Source organism: Thunnus maccoyii, chromosome 8 (assembly GCF_910596095.1).
Source record: "Thunnus maccoyii chromosome 8, fThuMac1.1, whole genome shotgun sequence".
In the NCBI taxonomy this organism is placed as follows: domain Eukaryota; kingdom Metazoa; phylum Chordata; class Actinopteri; order Scombriformes; family Scombridae; genus Thunnus; species Thunnus maccoyii.
In genome coordinates this window covers 7,025,012-7,042,553 of record NC_056540.1, presented here as the reverse complement: position 1 = coordinate 7,042,553, position 17,542 = coordinate 7,025,012, and the positions used below count along the sequence as shown (strand labels likewise).

General features: G+C 38.4%; 2 protein-coding genes across 2 annotated transcripts; both read right to left on the bottom strand.

The window, feature by feature from the left end:
• Positions 1-1,057: 1,057 nt before the first annotated feature.
• On the bottom strand, positions 1,058-8,359 carry LOC121902279 (fibrinogen-like protein 1). Its single transcript, XM_042419541.1, has 10 exons — positions 8,288-8,359; positions 7,758-7,877; positions 7,562-7,664; positions 7,241-7,314; positions 3,803-3,971; positions 3,513-3,672; positions 3,319-3,416; positions 2,536-2,624; positions 2,190-2,377; positions 1,058-2,063 (listed from the first exon to the last, which is right to left on the bottom strand). The coding sequence occupies exons 1-10, from the start codon at positions 8,357-8,359 to the stop codon at positions 1,865-1,867; spliced, it is 1,272 nt and encodes a 423-aa protein (XP_042275475.1). The 3' UTR covers positions 1,058-1,864.
• Positions 8,360-9,965: 1,606 nt separating this feature from the next.
• Positions 9,966-15,898, bottom strand: cnga2a (cyclic nucleotide gated channel subunit alpha 2a). Its single transcript, XM_042419176.1, has 10 exons — positions 15,810-15,898; positions 15,017-15,127; positions 14,628-14,819; positions 14,389-14,499; positions 13,706-13,812; positions 12,944-13,431; positions 12,503-12,781; positions 12,011-12,109; positions 10,663-11,040; positions 9,966-10,236 (listed from the first exon to the last, which is right to left on the bottom strand). Exons 1-10 carry the CDS (start codon positions 15,896-15,898, stop codon positions 10,051-10,053), a joined length of 2,040 nt encoding a protein of 679 aa, XP_042275110.1. The 3' UTR covers positions 9,966-10,050.
• Between the last annotated feature and the right edge of the window lie 1,644 nt (positions 15,899-17,542).

Sequence of the window (17,542 nt, the reverse complement as noted above, 5' to 3'; positions counted from 1 at the left end):
TTGTTCCAAAGGCGTCCTAATGTGATTGAGCTGCCATTACAACAGCATTATGTTCGCATGTTAATGACAGTCAAAAATTGATCTACATATATTACTCTGGAAATATCTATTTCTATTGACTCAAAGGGGATGACAATTAATGTCCAATTTTGGCAATTATTCATCCGTTAAAGCTTAACATTCACATAATAAACTGTATGAAAACACCTACAGTACCAGTCAAAAGTCAGGACACACTACTATATTTCTTCTTGAATCCCAGTGATTAATAAACATATTTTGATCTATTAGTTTATAATCAAGCATGAATCAACAGCAGCAGACCTTACTACCTTTTTTATAGAACAATAAGACTGATCTTTTCTGTTTTTACAGATAAGTTTGTTGTTGTCTTTTTTTTTTTTATCTTAAACTGCTGACATGCACGGATTAGCAGTATTAACATTGCAAATGTTTGCTTTCCACACAACAAGTGGGAGTTAGTCAAAGTCCAAAACTCCCCATATCTTTCATGATTATTGTCATGCTCATGTGAACATTGACACTTAGTGGAATATATTTATGTTAAATGCAATTGGAGCTGAATGTGGCATGAGGCATTTTCTTTGTAGCATAAATCAACACTTCAAAATATGTGGGAAATTAGACTTAGTACCCTTTAAATCCTAAAGTCTCTATATGAGATAGTGAATAGTGAGAGAAGCAAAAGGTTATGATTAAGGTTGAGATATAGTTATCCTTGAGTAAGTTATATTTATAGGTGGACAGTTCTCCGTTTCAATTTCTGACAGTGGTTTGGCATCTGGAGTTCTTAAGAGTGCTTATGCAAGGCAAATAATTAAAGTGAAAATAGCAGAGTAATTAAATTTTATAGACCACTTCAAATTGACAGAATGTCTCGCTATGACAGAAAAATGTCCACTGCCAATGAACAGTAAGCCCTTGTTTTTGAAATGAATCACAGATATTGGAGGTTGTTGCTATAAATGTTGACAGTTAACCTCATTAATTAAAAAATGGACCCTAAAATGAGTGGTGATGAGATTAATGTTACAAATTCAGACATCAATATGAAATAATTCAATGGAAAAAAGCAAATGTTTCCTTGTTTTATTTCTTCAGTGATGGTTATAATGCAGATGGCAGAAAAATAGAGCTGTATGTATGTTCACAAGCTTGTTACAGTAACTATCAGTTGTAAGTGAAAGAGGAAATGCACCAAAAGTACTGTTCTCTGGAAAGAGGAGGAGATGATTTGTCATATACCTTTATTTTTCAGTTCCAGTTCTTCTTGCTGTCATTTTTACTTACATAACAATGACTCCTTTCAGTCCTTCATTCCAATGTTTCTGCCTGTGTCTGGCACACATGCTGACATAAAATTTCCCTTTCCTCCACTAAAACACACAGCTGTGTGTAGATGCTACTTCCCCTTGAAACATTCATGTCTCTAAAATGGGCAATGAGTTTCACCCGTACTAAGCGTGCTGTCTCTTTTGAGTATATTACTATATAAGCTACCAAACTCTTGTTTGCTTTAATTTTTCTCAGTATTGTTAAAGTGTCCAGCTTCATTTATGACAACTTCAAACATTTGGGTGATTGCATCTTTAGTTCATCTTCCACTTTTCTCCTTCCAGATACAAACTGATGACATGGGAAGTATATTTGTTACCAGGCCTTAGTGGAGTTGATTAGAGTTCAGTGTGCAAATAAGTCCAGATGGGATTAAAGAGGATTATAAAAAGAGATTTGTGTTTTAAAGTTTTAAAATTTGAAATATGGTTTTACACTAATTAATACAGTGCTGTTTGCAATTTGCAGTTTTCAAGCCAAGAATGTTTTATATGTGCTCATGTCTGATCTAGGAAGGTGGACTGCGACGAACAGCATTGGGGTCGTCAATGGCATCAATTTTGAAGTTGATGGGACGCAGCTTCATGATGCTGGTCTTCAGGGAGTACCACCATCCTCTCCAAGTGTACCAAACTATACCATCATCTGTGAGCCCATTGTAGTGCCCATTGGGGTAGTACAGGCCATTAAGATGGGCCGCGTGACACCTGGGGAGCAATAGAATGGAGAGGAAAGAGCATTTAGTTATTTCTTACTGTGATGAATGACTGTGAGCATCTTGGTGTATGTGTTTGCATCTATGTGACTCTCTGTAAAGATCACAAAACTCATACTTGTTGAACCACCAGCCTCCCTTGTCTTCCTGTGCACAGTTTCCCCTGTAGTTATCGTTGTCCTGGTCATAGGTGCTGAATTTGATGCCCTGGTGACTGGCCCACGTTGACACACCAACCTGATAACTTCCAGACAAAGCATCTCCAGCTGTACCTACATAATCTCCAAAGGTAAGTTGGTAGTGATCCTGCAGAGAGAGATAGAAGGAAAGCTGATGAACTTGCATAAGCTCAAAAATCAAGCCTGCATTTTCCATTATTGTCAATATTTCTACATTTAACCAAATAACTATTTTATAAACTATATATATATATTTTTTAGTCATCATCTGTCTATCAAAAACACCTTTTCATCTGCCACTTTGAAGTTCTTGTACTCGGCATAGCGCTGATTTCCATCAAAGTCTTCAAGGTTAATCCGTAGAGAATAATTCCCTGGAACAGACAAATAAACAAATGATAGATGCTTTCTAAAATGCAAAGAAATCAACCCCTATCCTTTCAAAACTACCAGAGGTATAGCATCAGTTTTCTTTAAAGCAGTAATTTCAGCCACATGGGGGCAGCTAAATACGCTGTAAACAACTTTGCCATATTGTTAGCAAAAAATTCCTATTTACACATCCAGCAGACACAGACCAACATTAACATTCATTTCAGTTGTGTTTCCAGCCACCTGATGAAAGTAAGTCCAATATTCACTCTTCTCCTAGCTCTATTTTTGGTCTCCACCAACTCTTGCTAAATGCTCCACTATGCTCACTAGCTAGTTATTAACTTTGTTTGTCTGCTGCTTAGTGCTTTGTACAGTGGCTTTATCAGAGTTTTTTTTTGCTGAAAACAGCTGCTGGAAATGCTCCTGGAAATGAGGTTAATGAGAGCTGTAAGACTGAATCAACACAGTAAAGTTTCAGGTCAGAAAACCAAAATATTTAGCTAAAAGACTCTAAAACGCTCCGTAGAGTTGAGGGAATTGCAGACTCTGGTGATAATATCCATGGGTTTGTTATTTTGAGTGCCATCTTTTATATTACACATAGTCATTTGATCCCCTGTCAATATAAGAATGTTGATTTGTGCAGCTTTAAATTACAAAATGTAGTAAATGGTTTGTAGAGGTGGTATTGACCTTGTGCTGTGATGTAATACAGGTTGTCATTCCCGAGCCAAAATTCTCCCAATTCTGCATCCATGTCTCCAAAGCCATCCTTATATTCTGCCCACGATCTAATAGATAGATAGATGGATAGATAGATTGACTTGATTTCATTATTTTAATAGTAGTAATAGTAGTAGTAGTAGCAGTTGATGTCACAGACACACCTGTTAAATCTCTCTGTTCCACTGATCCGTCTTTGTATGACAGTCCAACCACCTCCTTCACTCATATCACAGTAGACTCTGACTGGAGCAGGGCTGCCATGGAGTTTGATGCTATAGAAACCACTGGATTTGGAGCCAGAACTGAACAGCTGGGAGCAGTCTGACACGCACACACAAATAAACACTCTGAGTTTGGTACATCATCTGGTTCCTGTTACTGCAATATGAGACCTGAAACAAGATATTTTGTGCTTCAAATGTTGGTTTCCATTCCTGAGGGCTTCACTGACCTGTGTACTGGGTGTCCTGGCTCTGGTCTGCTCTGGTTTGGTCCTTGTTGCCAGGTTTGTTCGGCAGCTGCAATCTGTGTAGGAGGAGTTCTTGTTTCTGAAGCTGGCTCTTCAGAAGCTTCTCCCGTTCCTGCAGACGAGCCACCTCCTCTTGGCAACTGTTTGACGCCTACACACACGCACACACATTTGTATTATATTTGTGAGGATCTTTACTCATATTCATACCCTAACTATGAGATAAAACATGCACAGTATAAGGAATACAATGACACAAGAAGCATAGAAAACAATTTCCTCTACTTTCTAATAGTTGTTTCAAGCAAATCACCATTAATAAATCATTAAAAGTAACGGTAAATCACCTCGCATGTTAAGAACAATAAATGTAAGTTTCATCTTCATAACTGAGCAAACCCAAAGACTAAACTTAACGCTTAACCCAAGATCTAACCCAAGAAAGGAATATTTTGACATTTTGGGAAATACGCTTATTCGCTTTATTGCCAAGAGTTAATACAAAGCTATAGTCAGCAGATATTTAGCTTAGCTAACACAAATAACTACAAACAGCTTTGTCCAAAATCCACCTACCGGAGCCTATCAGCTCACTTATTAACACATTATATCTTGCTGATTCAATCCATACACAAACCAAAGTGTAAACATGGCAAGTTGTGGTTTTACAGGGAGTTTTAGTCAGACCCTTTCTATGCATCTGGTGTTGATCTTCTTGTCTAACTCTTAGCAAGAAAGCAAATATTTATAATTCCCAAAATGTCAACTGTTCCTTTCAAGAGATGACAACCAGCCAAAATATCCTTACTTTTACTACAATTTTCAGTACTTGCAATGGTGCTCATGGGTAAAGAAATACAGAAACATCCAGCCAAACACAAAGAAATCACTCCTCTTATTTTCAGGGTCTGGTTACTATCCCTATTGTTGCTAAAACACTATGAATATATAAACAGACGTTAAGGAATGTGAACAGCAACATCATTGCTGTTATCATTTTTTCTGGAATCAGGCCTGCAACTTTGGAAAGTTTCAAAAGTAAGACTTAAACACATTTTCAGATGACAAAAACACACACTAAACAATTGTACCACAATGAGTGAGCAAAAAAATAAATCCAGGCATCAGATAACTGCACCCCTGTACTTACACAGAGAGACCGAGAGCAAGCTGTGATGACCAACAGTCCAGTGAGCAGCAGCAGTGGGCCTTGCATCCTCTTCTTGTTTAGATATCACAACACTGAAAGACCAGAAGTCAAACAAGAGGAGGACTTCTTCTCTGTAGAACTTGAGTTTAGTTAAATCTGCCTTTCACCTGACAGTATGTTCAATTTTCAAAATCTTCCCCACACCTGGAGCCAAACATTGCCGTGCTAAGGAGAAAGAGAATCTGATGAAATGCCTGATTCTCTACAGTCATAAAATATACAAAATATGCAGCAAGTGTCAAGAACAGACGCACACTCGCCAAAACCAGCTGGACTTTGCAGAGAACACCTTTCTATTGTTCTACGTAATAGAAAAGAATAGAATCGAAAACATGTTTTTAAGGCATCATTTTTCTATATTAATAGAGGGTAATATGAAAATGCTAGAACCATGTTCCTCTATAGACATATGGATTTGATCAGAGGAGAGAAAGCCCAGGGTCAGCATCATGTGTTGCTCAACATCCTCAGATCTTTCTTCTTTTTTCTGTTTCCTTGCTTTTGTCTTGTCTTCTCCATTTCTCATTACTCTCTTCTGTTCTCCACTTGCCAGTTCTTTGCTTTTCCATTTTCCTTTCTACCCACTTATCCAGCCAGTATTCTCTGTGAGTGTCATTAAAAGACTCAAGTAGTCATTTTGCTGATGAGCAGTATTGTGCCATTTCAAATAAATGCTGCGAGCTGTTAAATGCCACTGAAGGTCAGCGCTGATCAGCGCTGGAAGAGGCAGAGCAGGAGAGACATTTTATCTCAAAGAATCACAAAAATCTCAGTGAATAATGGATGTCACAGATTTAAGATTATTCAAAATGAAGAAGATACAACCATGCAGTCTAGGAAAAGGAGACAGGCTTTTATTAGCCATACCATGTGGACACAGTTTCAGATGGTGATATTTATTCAAGTTTTATGTGTTTGGCACTTGAGTGTTAAAAAGCCTTTACACAGTTCACAGTAGATAGTTTGGGAAATATGTTTATTCCATTTTTAGCCGAGAGATAAATGAGATTGATTCCACGCTCATGTCTGTACAGTTAATACGCAGCCACAGCTGGCAGCAGGTTAGCTTAGCTTAGCATAAAGACTGGAAAGAGGGGGAAACAGCTAGCCTGACAAAACTTGAAGATGACACTGCTCATGGTCAAGAAATAGTCCAGCTCATAAGTCTCTGTGAAACCTCAACTTGTCATTTTTACACTTTGGTTTTTGTATACATTAAACAAAAATGTTAATTAGCAGCTGCAGCCACAAACAGTTTTTACTGTGCAGAGGTAAAAGTGGTATGAGTCTTTTCATCTAACTCTAGGCAAGAATGCAAATATTTTCCAAAGTCTCAAACTATTCCTTTAACAAGACTATAAAACAATCTGTGGTTTTAATGGTAAATCAACATTAACACACATTATATACAAGATGTATCAGTTCATTCATTCCAGGTTAACATCCAAATCATCTACAATAATACAGACAAGAATCTAGCAAATCACACTTGAATAGTTCACATTTTAAGTATATGTTGTACATGTAGAGGTCACTATCAGATCCTGAATCTGGTTATGAAAAAAACAAACAAAAGCATCTTGTCTCAATGTTTGAGGCTTTTATCGGCAATGGATAACTGCAGTTCATATTTCCACCTGGCTTCAGCAGCTAACAGGTGGTGGGACCGGTTTTATACTCAAACCAGCTGACTGAGGCTGTGAGACAACAGTGTGTATTATTTAGTCTGTGATGTTCTACCCTGAGAATAGCTGTGGAGTCTAAATCCTTTATTCCATCTCCAAATGTAGTACTCTCAGAAGCAGAGACCAGCCACTATATATCCTACTTTGCTGGTACACCGCAGTAATATATCTGATAGTAACATTAGGAAATATTAATTTAGGAATTATAAATTATTTAAATCTGAGTATGACAATATTTTTGTTTGATTTTTGTTTGTTTGTATTACACACTATCCAGTCACCAATAAGACTGGCAATTGTGCAGCATCCTCTTGTGGTGTGATGCTTCCTCTCCTGAAATTGTTGCACTGATCAGTGATCCTACACACACACACACACACACACACACACACACACACACATACACACATGCTCTGTGATACATTAGTACTTCCAAAGTTGCTTTTGCACCTTCAGAATCACATTATCAGTCATTATCAGTCATTATCAGTCATTATCATTTCCACATTGTCTGTTGATTCTCACCTTCAGATCTAAGTCAGACTTCCTCTGGTTCCCATGAGCCTCTCTCCTTCTCGACACCGCTCTGTCAGCCTTTCCTAAACAGAGAAGAAAAGAAAAGAGTTAAATAAACATTTGTTATTACTATTACTGTTAGTGCTACCATCACTGCTGATACAGTTACTACTAATCTTACCATTACTACACTAGTCTGCCACTATAAAGGGAGAACCACTAGCATTACAAGTGTTTATTATTTATACTTCTGTTGGTACTGCTTATATTATATTATATGTTGTACCTCTACTACTGTGTCTTGTAATAATCTAATGAATAATATATTACCTTTAATATCCATTGATTCTGTCTGCTGTGAGGACTCAGGATCATCTGGTTGAGCATCATCAGACTTCTTATAGTAATATTGTTGATCAGGGGGACCAAACCTCTGCATGCAAACACACACAATTATTGGTCTAATGACACAAAATAACACAATTGACAACAACACACACGCACATAAAAAAAGCCCATACTGTACCTTGTCAGGCCACATGAAGCTAATGAAAAGAATGATAGGAAGTCCAACGGTGAAGACATAGACACTCCAGAGCCAGGGACGCTGATGGGTGGCCAATAGAAGGGTCTCTATGAAGCCGGGCTAGAATAAACATAAACATACAAATTCATATCTGTATACACACCTGCACATAATAGCTAGTATGCCAACTCATTTATTTGTATGCATATATATCTGCGAGCACCAGGTGGCATATGAATATTATGTACATAAGGAGACTGATTCAAACTACAAACAGGTGTTGCAGCTCAGGGAAGCAGTTTGTGACAGTGCTTGTGCTTGCAGTGACCTGTCTGAATACACACAACCGTTGAAATCACTTTATCATGATCATGTGTGGGATCAGCAATATAAAGTGTTATCTTCTTTGGGTTAATTTGAAATCGGAGAGCCTGGATCTATTTGTAATGAAGCAATAACTCTTTCAAGGTTTCATTAAGCCCAGTACCTTCTCTTCCTAAAATGAAAGGTGCATATAAACCAGGGCTTACCTGTGCTGCAGCCGACACTGGTGTCACACTAGCAACCAGCATTACACCCAGCAACACACAGCTGATCTCCATCTCTGAAACACACACTTATACATGTACACACAATCATACGTGTGTGCGAAAATATACACCCACAAAAATGTCCACATGTACACAGTAACGGTCTATATACTGTGTACACAACATGACTCACACTCAGATAAGACCACATACAAGGCTGCATTCAAAGACCCTGAATGAGGAATGAGGAAAGAAAAGAAATGTTTTCCAATGTAATCAGTTTTTCTATTAATCAATCATTTTTTTCTATTATATGACCAATGATCAGGCTGATAAAGGACAAAAAGGAAGAAAGAAAGAGCAGTGAAACACACATCTGAGAAAGGAAATCAAAACTGGATGAAAGAAAAGAAACATGCAGAGAGTACAAGGGAGGGGGGGATTGGGACAGAAAATAGACAAGATTAAAAAAAGGATGATAAAGAAGTGAGAGTACAAGCAGGATGACAACAGAGGAAGCTAAAGAGGACCAAGCAGTGTGTTTCTACCTTTTTAACACCGTGATTTCTAACAGTTTCCACGAGTTTCTCAATAGTCACTTCCTGAAATCTTCCAGTCATGTGATGTTGGACTTTGGTCCCAAATCACTTGCTGACATGGCTGCAGAGCATGCAGTGACCACATTATGGGGGTATGACATGGCTATTAACATACTGTGCATGCATATTACACACACACACTCACACACACACACACACACTCACAGGGCCTGTCATGGTTATAGTAATAGTAATGGCAGGAGCTGAATTATGTCATTTATCAAACTCACAATAAATGATCGGTTTTAGGATTAACATAGTGTTTATTAATAATAGAGCAGATGATAGCTAAAGAAGTAAAAAACAAAACAAAACAACTTTTTTGTAAAGTAGCCTGTATTTCAAAGTTGAAAAAAAGAGTAATAGAAAACAGAAATAGGCTCAATGAAAGAGAGACTATAATAAAAAGTTAAGTGATAGAAACTGTAATTGCTTATGTTGTTTTATCTACATTAATTAAGGTACATTAGCAACAGTTCTCTGAACTCAAAGAGTAGCTGAGTAGAATTATTTGTTTTAAGAATAACATGAGATATGTGGCAACCTGACACAAATTACATCTATATATACAATATGCAATGAACATGTTGCAAAAATGTGCTTAAAATAAAATACTGTACATTATCACACAGTTTGATTCTACTGAAGTCAGATATTTAATTGTTCATCTGAATGGCTTTTTCAGTTCCAGTAACAGGCAGGCAATAGAGGTGCCATGCCCTCTAGTGGATAAGGACTTAATTAAGGACACATTTTCAAACACAAGTCAGGTTTTAATCTAATAATGTTCCCATAGATGTGTATTAGTTCAGATTTGTACCAGCCATTAGTGAATTCTTGGGTAAACGTTTCTCCAGCCAAAGTAGAAGTAAGTAAGGAAGTTTATTGTGTTATTCTATGTTGTATTTTCAATTATTTCCAAATAATCCAAAAATTCAATATAAGTTATAAAAATTCAATATACACTAACAAGCTCTTCTCCTTTACAAAATGTCTAAAATTGTAAGAAGCTGAGTTTTAAAAAGTGAAGACATGAACAGACATTCAATAAAATACATATTTCAAGGATTTGTGTCAAATATTGGCCATTTAAAGTGAAAAGAAATCAGTAAGTACAATATGACAAGAAATATGTGTACTATTTCCATAGTAGAAGTTGTTTAGTCAGAGCTGGATGTTGATTTCACTGCGCACGCCATCACCACCAGAGGTACTCTCATTGCCATCAGCGTCTGAAAGAAAACCGCTGCCTGTGACCACTGTGGTGACATTGTGTTCGAGGGCTGTGATTCGCTGTTTCAGTCGCTGCTGGGAAGAGTTGAACTCACTTTGCAGACGGGCCAAACAAGTCTGAAAACAATGTTATTATTAGTCATTATCATTATTGTAAGCATTGGATGGTAGTGTTGTATTCTGACATTACATTTTCCACATATCACAACAGGAGGAGGAAGCGCTGCATGGATCTGAACACACAAAAAAAACAAAATCCTGGAAGTCTTGCTGAGGGTTTGTCCTTAAGTGGAGCAGACAACCATGCAGAAAAACTAAAGCACTCCGTCTTCAGGTGAAGTAATATAATAAATGTATTCTTTGAGCATAGGCAATCAAACAGACCAACGCCTATCGACTCTAAGTCTTCATCAGGGTACATTTTACACATCTGATAAGCTATGATGCAAGAAAAAAATGATAGAAAGGTCATAAAAGACAGTAAAGGTAGTGGTTTCAATATATATAGCAACAGCAGCAGTAGTAGCAGCGGTGATGGTCTACCTGTAGCCGATCCAGACTGGTTTCCAACCTCTCCACCTTCTCCTGGAGCTCCTCCCCTGCAGACACATTGACTTCCTCCAGAAGCCCCTCCTTCTGCAGGATGTCCCGCCCCCTCTGCTCCAGCTGGGCCCTGGCGTGGGGGAACTCTTGAAGCGCCTCCATCAGGTCTTGTTTGGAGAGGCAGAAGAGGTCTGAGTATCCCAGACTGCGAATATTAGCTGTACGCCGGTTCCCCATCTTGCTGCCACTAATGTTCAGGATGCTGATTTCTCCAAAGCAACTTCCTGCCGTCAGAACAGCTAACTGGGTGACTCCATCCTCCCCGACCACCGCCAGACGGCCATCTTTAATTATATACATCTCCTTACCTACGTCTCCCTTGGGAAAAAAAGACAGAGAATATATAAGGAGGAAAAGTTTCTGATAACTGCTATGTACCGTTATTGAAAGGAAGTCATGACAATATTTACATTAATACTTTCATCAGCAATAAGACACAAGAACTGAAAAATTTGTTGGTCTAAAAATCTAGATCATGGTATATCCAGAAAGGTTAGTCAAGAGCAACTGGACTTGTTTTAGATTCTTGAAGATGTTTCGCCTCTCATCGAAAAGGCTTTTTCAGTTCTGAAACTGAAAAGTTGCTTTTATCTTTAGCAAGGAGGTAATGTAGGCTAGTAACAGCAGTAAATGTACTGCTATAATCAGTTATAGAGAAGCCTTGGCAGTATTAACAAATCATGAAAGTGTCTGTTGTACAATATCAGGGTTCTGGACTTATTTCGACAAATTACTGTAAGTAGTTTGTTACCTCAGGATAGCAAACCATAATAAGAAAATATGAATAACTCTGTGGAATATATGGAACCAAGTAGATATTGCTAAATACTTCACTGATGAGTTGAAACAGGTTATGAGCTCCACCTCAACCAACTACAACAGTAAAATGCTGCTTAGACACTGATGCATCATCTAGTAGCTACTAATCTATTCATATAATGTATTATGGTATAACACTCTCATGGGCAATTTTCTGAATTGAGTACTTTTATTTTTGATACTGTAAGTGGATTTTGAAGGGTATTTCTTAAAGTGTGGTATTGCTACTTTTACTTAATTAAAGGATCTGAATACTTCCTCCACCACTGGCCAGGTAAAACCATAAAGATCCACTATGCATATGCAGTATGGAAGGAGGAAGCAGGAGTTTTTACCATATGTGCTGGGTTACTGGCTCTCATTGGAATAAATGGATTGCCTTGATTGAACACCCTTCCATAGTTTAATACATCCATGTTAGTAAGGATATTGTAAAATCACTTACATCACCAGTAGTAGTAAAACTGACCTTTCTACAGATGTAGTCTCCAGGACTGAAGACCTGCGGTCGAAGTTTTAGCACTAACTCTACCAGGAGGCCTGCCTCACAGTCCTGGAAAATACGAACCTATGCACACACACATGCACAAACACAAAACTGTGTTAATGGTTGTGGATTGCATGTGATGATGGTAGAAGAAGTGTGGGCAACAGTTCTGGCAACTTACGGTACAGTGACATTACTTTACAATTCTACAAATATTCACCAGTCAGTTGTTGTATTAGAATAATATTTATTTATTACCCGCATAATCCCATCCTTTTTTGGGTCTGCATGGAGGACAATTTTGTTGAACAGAAGGGTACTGTGACCTTCAGACTGATGTCAATCTCTACAGTAAAATCATTTTAAAAGTATTTGACTTTTCATAACAATCTCTACAAAAATATACCCTGCATATATGGATGTTACAGGTGTGGATGAGAAAGGAGTTGGGTCATGCTGAGTCAGTGTCTTTACCTTCTTCAGTGTGTCCAGGTGAACATTAATCGCAATCTCTGCTCTCAGTTTATTGGGCAGGCTCCTTAGCACTTCCTGTTCATCTATTGTCTTCTGATTGGTCCAGAGGTAGTCAAACCAGCGAATGACACGCTGTTCTAGCACCTTGCTCACATGTCTGAAGTGCATGTAGTGTTTCAGTGAATCGACACGGCTCTGAAAGGTGGCTCTTGTGGCATTCATATTGGAAATCATGGCTCCAACATTGCCCACAATGGAGGCAAAAATCAGAACTCCAACCTAGAACAGAAATATGTAGTATTAGCAGAAGTAGTATTGATAGACTGGAGAGGTATAAAGCTTTCATGGATCAGGTAAGGATAAGTCTTAAGAAATTAGGCTAAAAGAATCATTGTAAGATATATTTCAAAATCTAAGGTCACACCTTTGCTATAAACTTACCAAAAAGTCAAATATCAGGAACAGATACTCTTCATCTCTAACAGGAGGTGGTGTCTCTCCAATGGTAGTTAGTGTCAGAGTGGACCAGTACAGGCAGTATATGTAACTTCTAGTCAGGGAGCCGAACTCTGGGTCCGACGCGTTGGGATAAACCCAAGAATCTGATCCCAGTCCCAGGACTTTGGAGAAGCTGTAGTATCCACAGGCGTTCCAGTGGATGATCACCAGGATGTACAGAACCAGTTTACAGATGCGGAAAGCATTGGGGTAGCCCGTTCGTGTTTCAGTACGTTCAAAGAACTCAAACAGACGTGGCAGGCGTAGCAGTCGGTTGAATCGAAGAAGAGGAGTGTAGCTGGTTCCAATGGTCAGGTACAGCAGATCAGTTGGGAGGATGGAGCAGATGTCAAGTTTACACTGTAGGGTTCGAACATAGGTTTCTCTCAAACGCCGAACATCTTTCACCATCAAGCCCTGATCCAAGAAACCTTTATATAAACATAAATGAACAAATTATTGAATGAGTGAAGGTGTCTTTCAAATAACAACAGTATTAGATAAAGCTCCGATCCAGGTAATGTGCACAAGCAATTATACATGCTGACACAATTACACATATGCACTACATTGCCTTCAGTAAAAAAAAGAGAACAGTGTAATTATGTTTAGATGTTACAGACTTTCTTATCAAATATTTTTGTGTAGGAATGGAAATTTGAGTTTCTTTTCTCTTTTTTTCTTCTTTTCTTATTTTTTCAGTACCTGTATGAAGACGAACAGCTATATCCAGGATGTAGACTCCATCACAGACATAGTCCAGCACCAGCCACACCAACACGTTCTTCATCTGGAGCTCATCAAAACAGGCCCTACAGAACCAGATACACTGGCAAATGAGGTAAATCACAGCAATACACTAAACCAAGCAAATGATGAAGTACTGGTGACAAATATTCTTTTGATCATAGAGATAGTGCCTTTTAGCCAGTGCATTTTTCAAAATGGCAGTATCGATAGAAGTAGCAGTTGTTGTAATAATAGTCCACCACTATTGCCAAATGCTGAAGGTAACGCCAAAGTCCCGGGACAAAAAAGTCCAATATTCTCCCAAAATACAAAGTCAATAACCTTGTCACAAGACTTTAAGGAAAAAAGTTGCTGATGACACCATGTGTGTCAGAGAAATCAGATGGCCTAATTTCTGGTTCCACAAACTGGCAAACATGGCATATGGTAAACCCAGTGTTAAGTTTCTGAACACCCCTTCAGAAAGCTATGGGTCACATCACAATCGCTGTGCCCATGTCTTTATAGTCTTGAAGTATTAACAGTAAATGTTGTAGTAGTCATGCTAGAAGTATAGGATTCATAGTAGTGCAAGAAGTAATACTAGAACTGCCACTAGTACTGTTGTAGTATTCTTATTTACAGTAATAGTTCCCAACCTGACGACCAGCAGGGTCCAGTTATAAAAAACTGCAGGACCAATCACCATCAGCCAATGGTAGTACGCATCATCAGATGGTGATAAGACAAGGATATTACATTTCCTCCTCCTGACAGAGAGAAGGAGAAACACAAAGATTTATATATATATATATATATATATATATATATATATACACATATAAAATAATATAATATTATATACAAGTGTCAGTTGTTTTTTTGTTTTTTTTCTTACGTGCGTCTGGTGCGTCTGAGTTCGTTATCTGTATCAGAGCCAGTGTGGCTGTGGCTGAACCTGCTGGGTGGGGCCTGTATGTCCATGTGGGCGGGGCCTCTGAAACGTTCCAAAAACGAATCTGGCCTCTCCGTCTCTTCAGCCAAACTCTTCTGAGCCCATTCTCTCAGAGTCATCACCATACCAACAATCCTGAGGACAAGTAAACAAAGAAAAAGCACATTTACATCTGGGATCTGCCCAGTACAACCTCAGGCTCTGTTGACCATTATATTGTATGTAGGACACAAAAACGTCATTAAAAAGGGCATCTACAGTTAACATACTGTGGGAAAAAAAAGATTTCCATAAATACTTTTGAATATCAGTCTATTGCCTAGCTGTCGTACCTGGACAGAGCACCTCGCCCACGAAAGGAATTCTGGGAGTTAATATCTCTCCTGTCAATGGCCGCCATTCTCTGTAGCTCTGAGGAAGTGTCATCACACATCGACTGTCCTCTACACATGCACGCACACACCACAAATACATAAAAATAATAATAATTCAATCATAACTATCTACAACAACTATAAACAAATTTGCAGAGGAAGGCATTACAGGACAGGTTCACAATTTTTCAAAAGTTTTGATAAATCCACTGCACGCTACCTGCTCAGCATTAAACGGCAGACAGACAAAGTTAGCGACTAGCAGATGAAGAAAGTGAAGAATTTAGTAGCTAAAGAAGCAGAAATTTCCCTCAGGAGTTGGTGGAGATGTAAGTGATGGGGGACAAAATCTACAGTGTGTCCACAATGTCATTTTGTGCATTTAAAAGTTTATCTGAAGCTTATATGAGGCTTCTGAGTTAGTCATATCAAGTGGATATCTGCCATATTTCATATTGTTAACATTAAAAAAATTTAGAGATTAGTGCAGCTTTAAATGTTTCTGGGCAAACATTTTTTTATTATTCTAGGCAAACAGCAGACTGCCTGAAATTTTGAAGATGCAACTCACTGCTGGATAACAGGTAAAAAATAACATTTAGATTAATTATACACTATAAAATACCAGTTTTCTGAAAATACAAGTATCTTATATAGTTCTGAACACATCAACCAACTCTACATATGTACAAATACCAGCACTGCACATACAATCAGGAGAGCATATGTGTGTGTATGTGTGTGTGTGTACCTGCTAATTGTGCTGTCAGCTCGGTCACTCTCCTCCTCTGTCCATGTTTTCACAGATAGCCTGTGTGCATCCTGCACCAGACCTGTCATACTACACACACACACACACACACACACACACACACACACACACACACAGACACACACACAGAGATACACACCGTGGCAAGCCTCAATTAATTTTAAGTTTGTTCATTACAGAAAGAACCAAACACATTATCACCACACACATACACCACACAGTCAGACAGATAGACACATGCCAAGATACCCTAACTACAGAGATACACAGTCAAATACACACACACACACACACACACACACACACACACACACACACACACACACACACACACACACAAACTATACAAACTATCACTCACACTCACAGTAACCAAGATACATGCAAACATAGAGAGGCTCATGCAGACTGATACACACAAGTCACCAAACAGCACACACACACACATGCAATGATGGATCCACAGTCAGAAAAGGTAGGTCATCCAGTACAGGGTCATCCAGTATCAGGCATCACCAGGGAAACCAGGTGGCATAGCAACAAGCTGTATAGTTGGTACGACAACAGATCGTAAGAGGGAAAGACAGATGTTCAAAGTCAACAAACCTGATAAATGTCCTGATATCCCAACGTCCAGCTCTTCAATCCGTCAGCACAGTTCACACATCTATCTGTTTGTCTGTCTTTCTATCTGTCTGTCTTTCTATCTATCTATCTATCTATCTATATTTCTATCTATCTATTTATCTATCTCACACAACACACTCACACAACATTAATCATGAGGGACAGACGAACACTCATGTGAAAGGATGGATGGATGGAGTGAACAAATGTAACATAAAAGGAATGATCACATGACACTCTACAAAAACGTCGTTTCAATTGCAAATTGCGTGTGTGCATGTGTGCGTGTTCCTTTTTACCAGTAAGCTCATCTGAATTCAAGAACCCTGTTTGAAGTGGCCTCTGAACTACAAGTGTGTCATTGTGTGTGTATATTCTCCTGATTACTGAGAGCGACGTGATATTATGCACACACCTGCACACATGAACAGAGACGCACTTTTAATTCAGAGCTATTCACAAAATCGTGTTTCATTTAATCGTTTTAACCCACAAACGCAAAAAGATTTGGTCGTTAAAGCATTGTATTGAACCAAGGAATAAGCTGAGACTGAGTGTGCTGTTTTTCATTTTTTTGCTCTTGGTGCAATCTGAATATATTGAAATGAAACTCAGTTCACCTGAAATTGGCATGGACACACATACATACACATGAAACATGAAAGTATGTGCAGGGACAAAAACAAGGCTCCTCAATCACACATGATTGGCTGAAACATTCAGTAAGCTCAACAGCTGCCTCTCAGCACTGATTACAACTATCTATCCGCACTACTAGCATGATGTCATATGAACCACAATGTGACACCAATAGCAGGCTGGCAGCAGCACTGCATCATTAACACACTTGACCTATCACAGGTATTATCTTGTTTATTGTATTTTTGTGCTTGCTGTGTGTTGTTTGTTGCTTCTTTATCACATAACCATCATTGAAGTACTACAACGTTGAATGTACTGTTACGTATGATGGGTAGACTGGTGCACTACATTAGTATTTAGTATAGAATAAATGATAAAACTGGTTAAAAATTAAGGATTGTAATTATACAGGTCCAAAATTTGTGAGATACTGTTGTAAATTG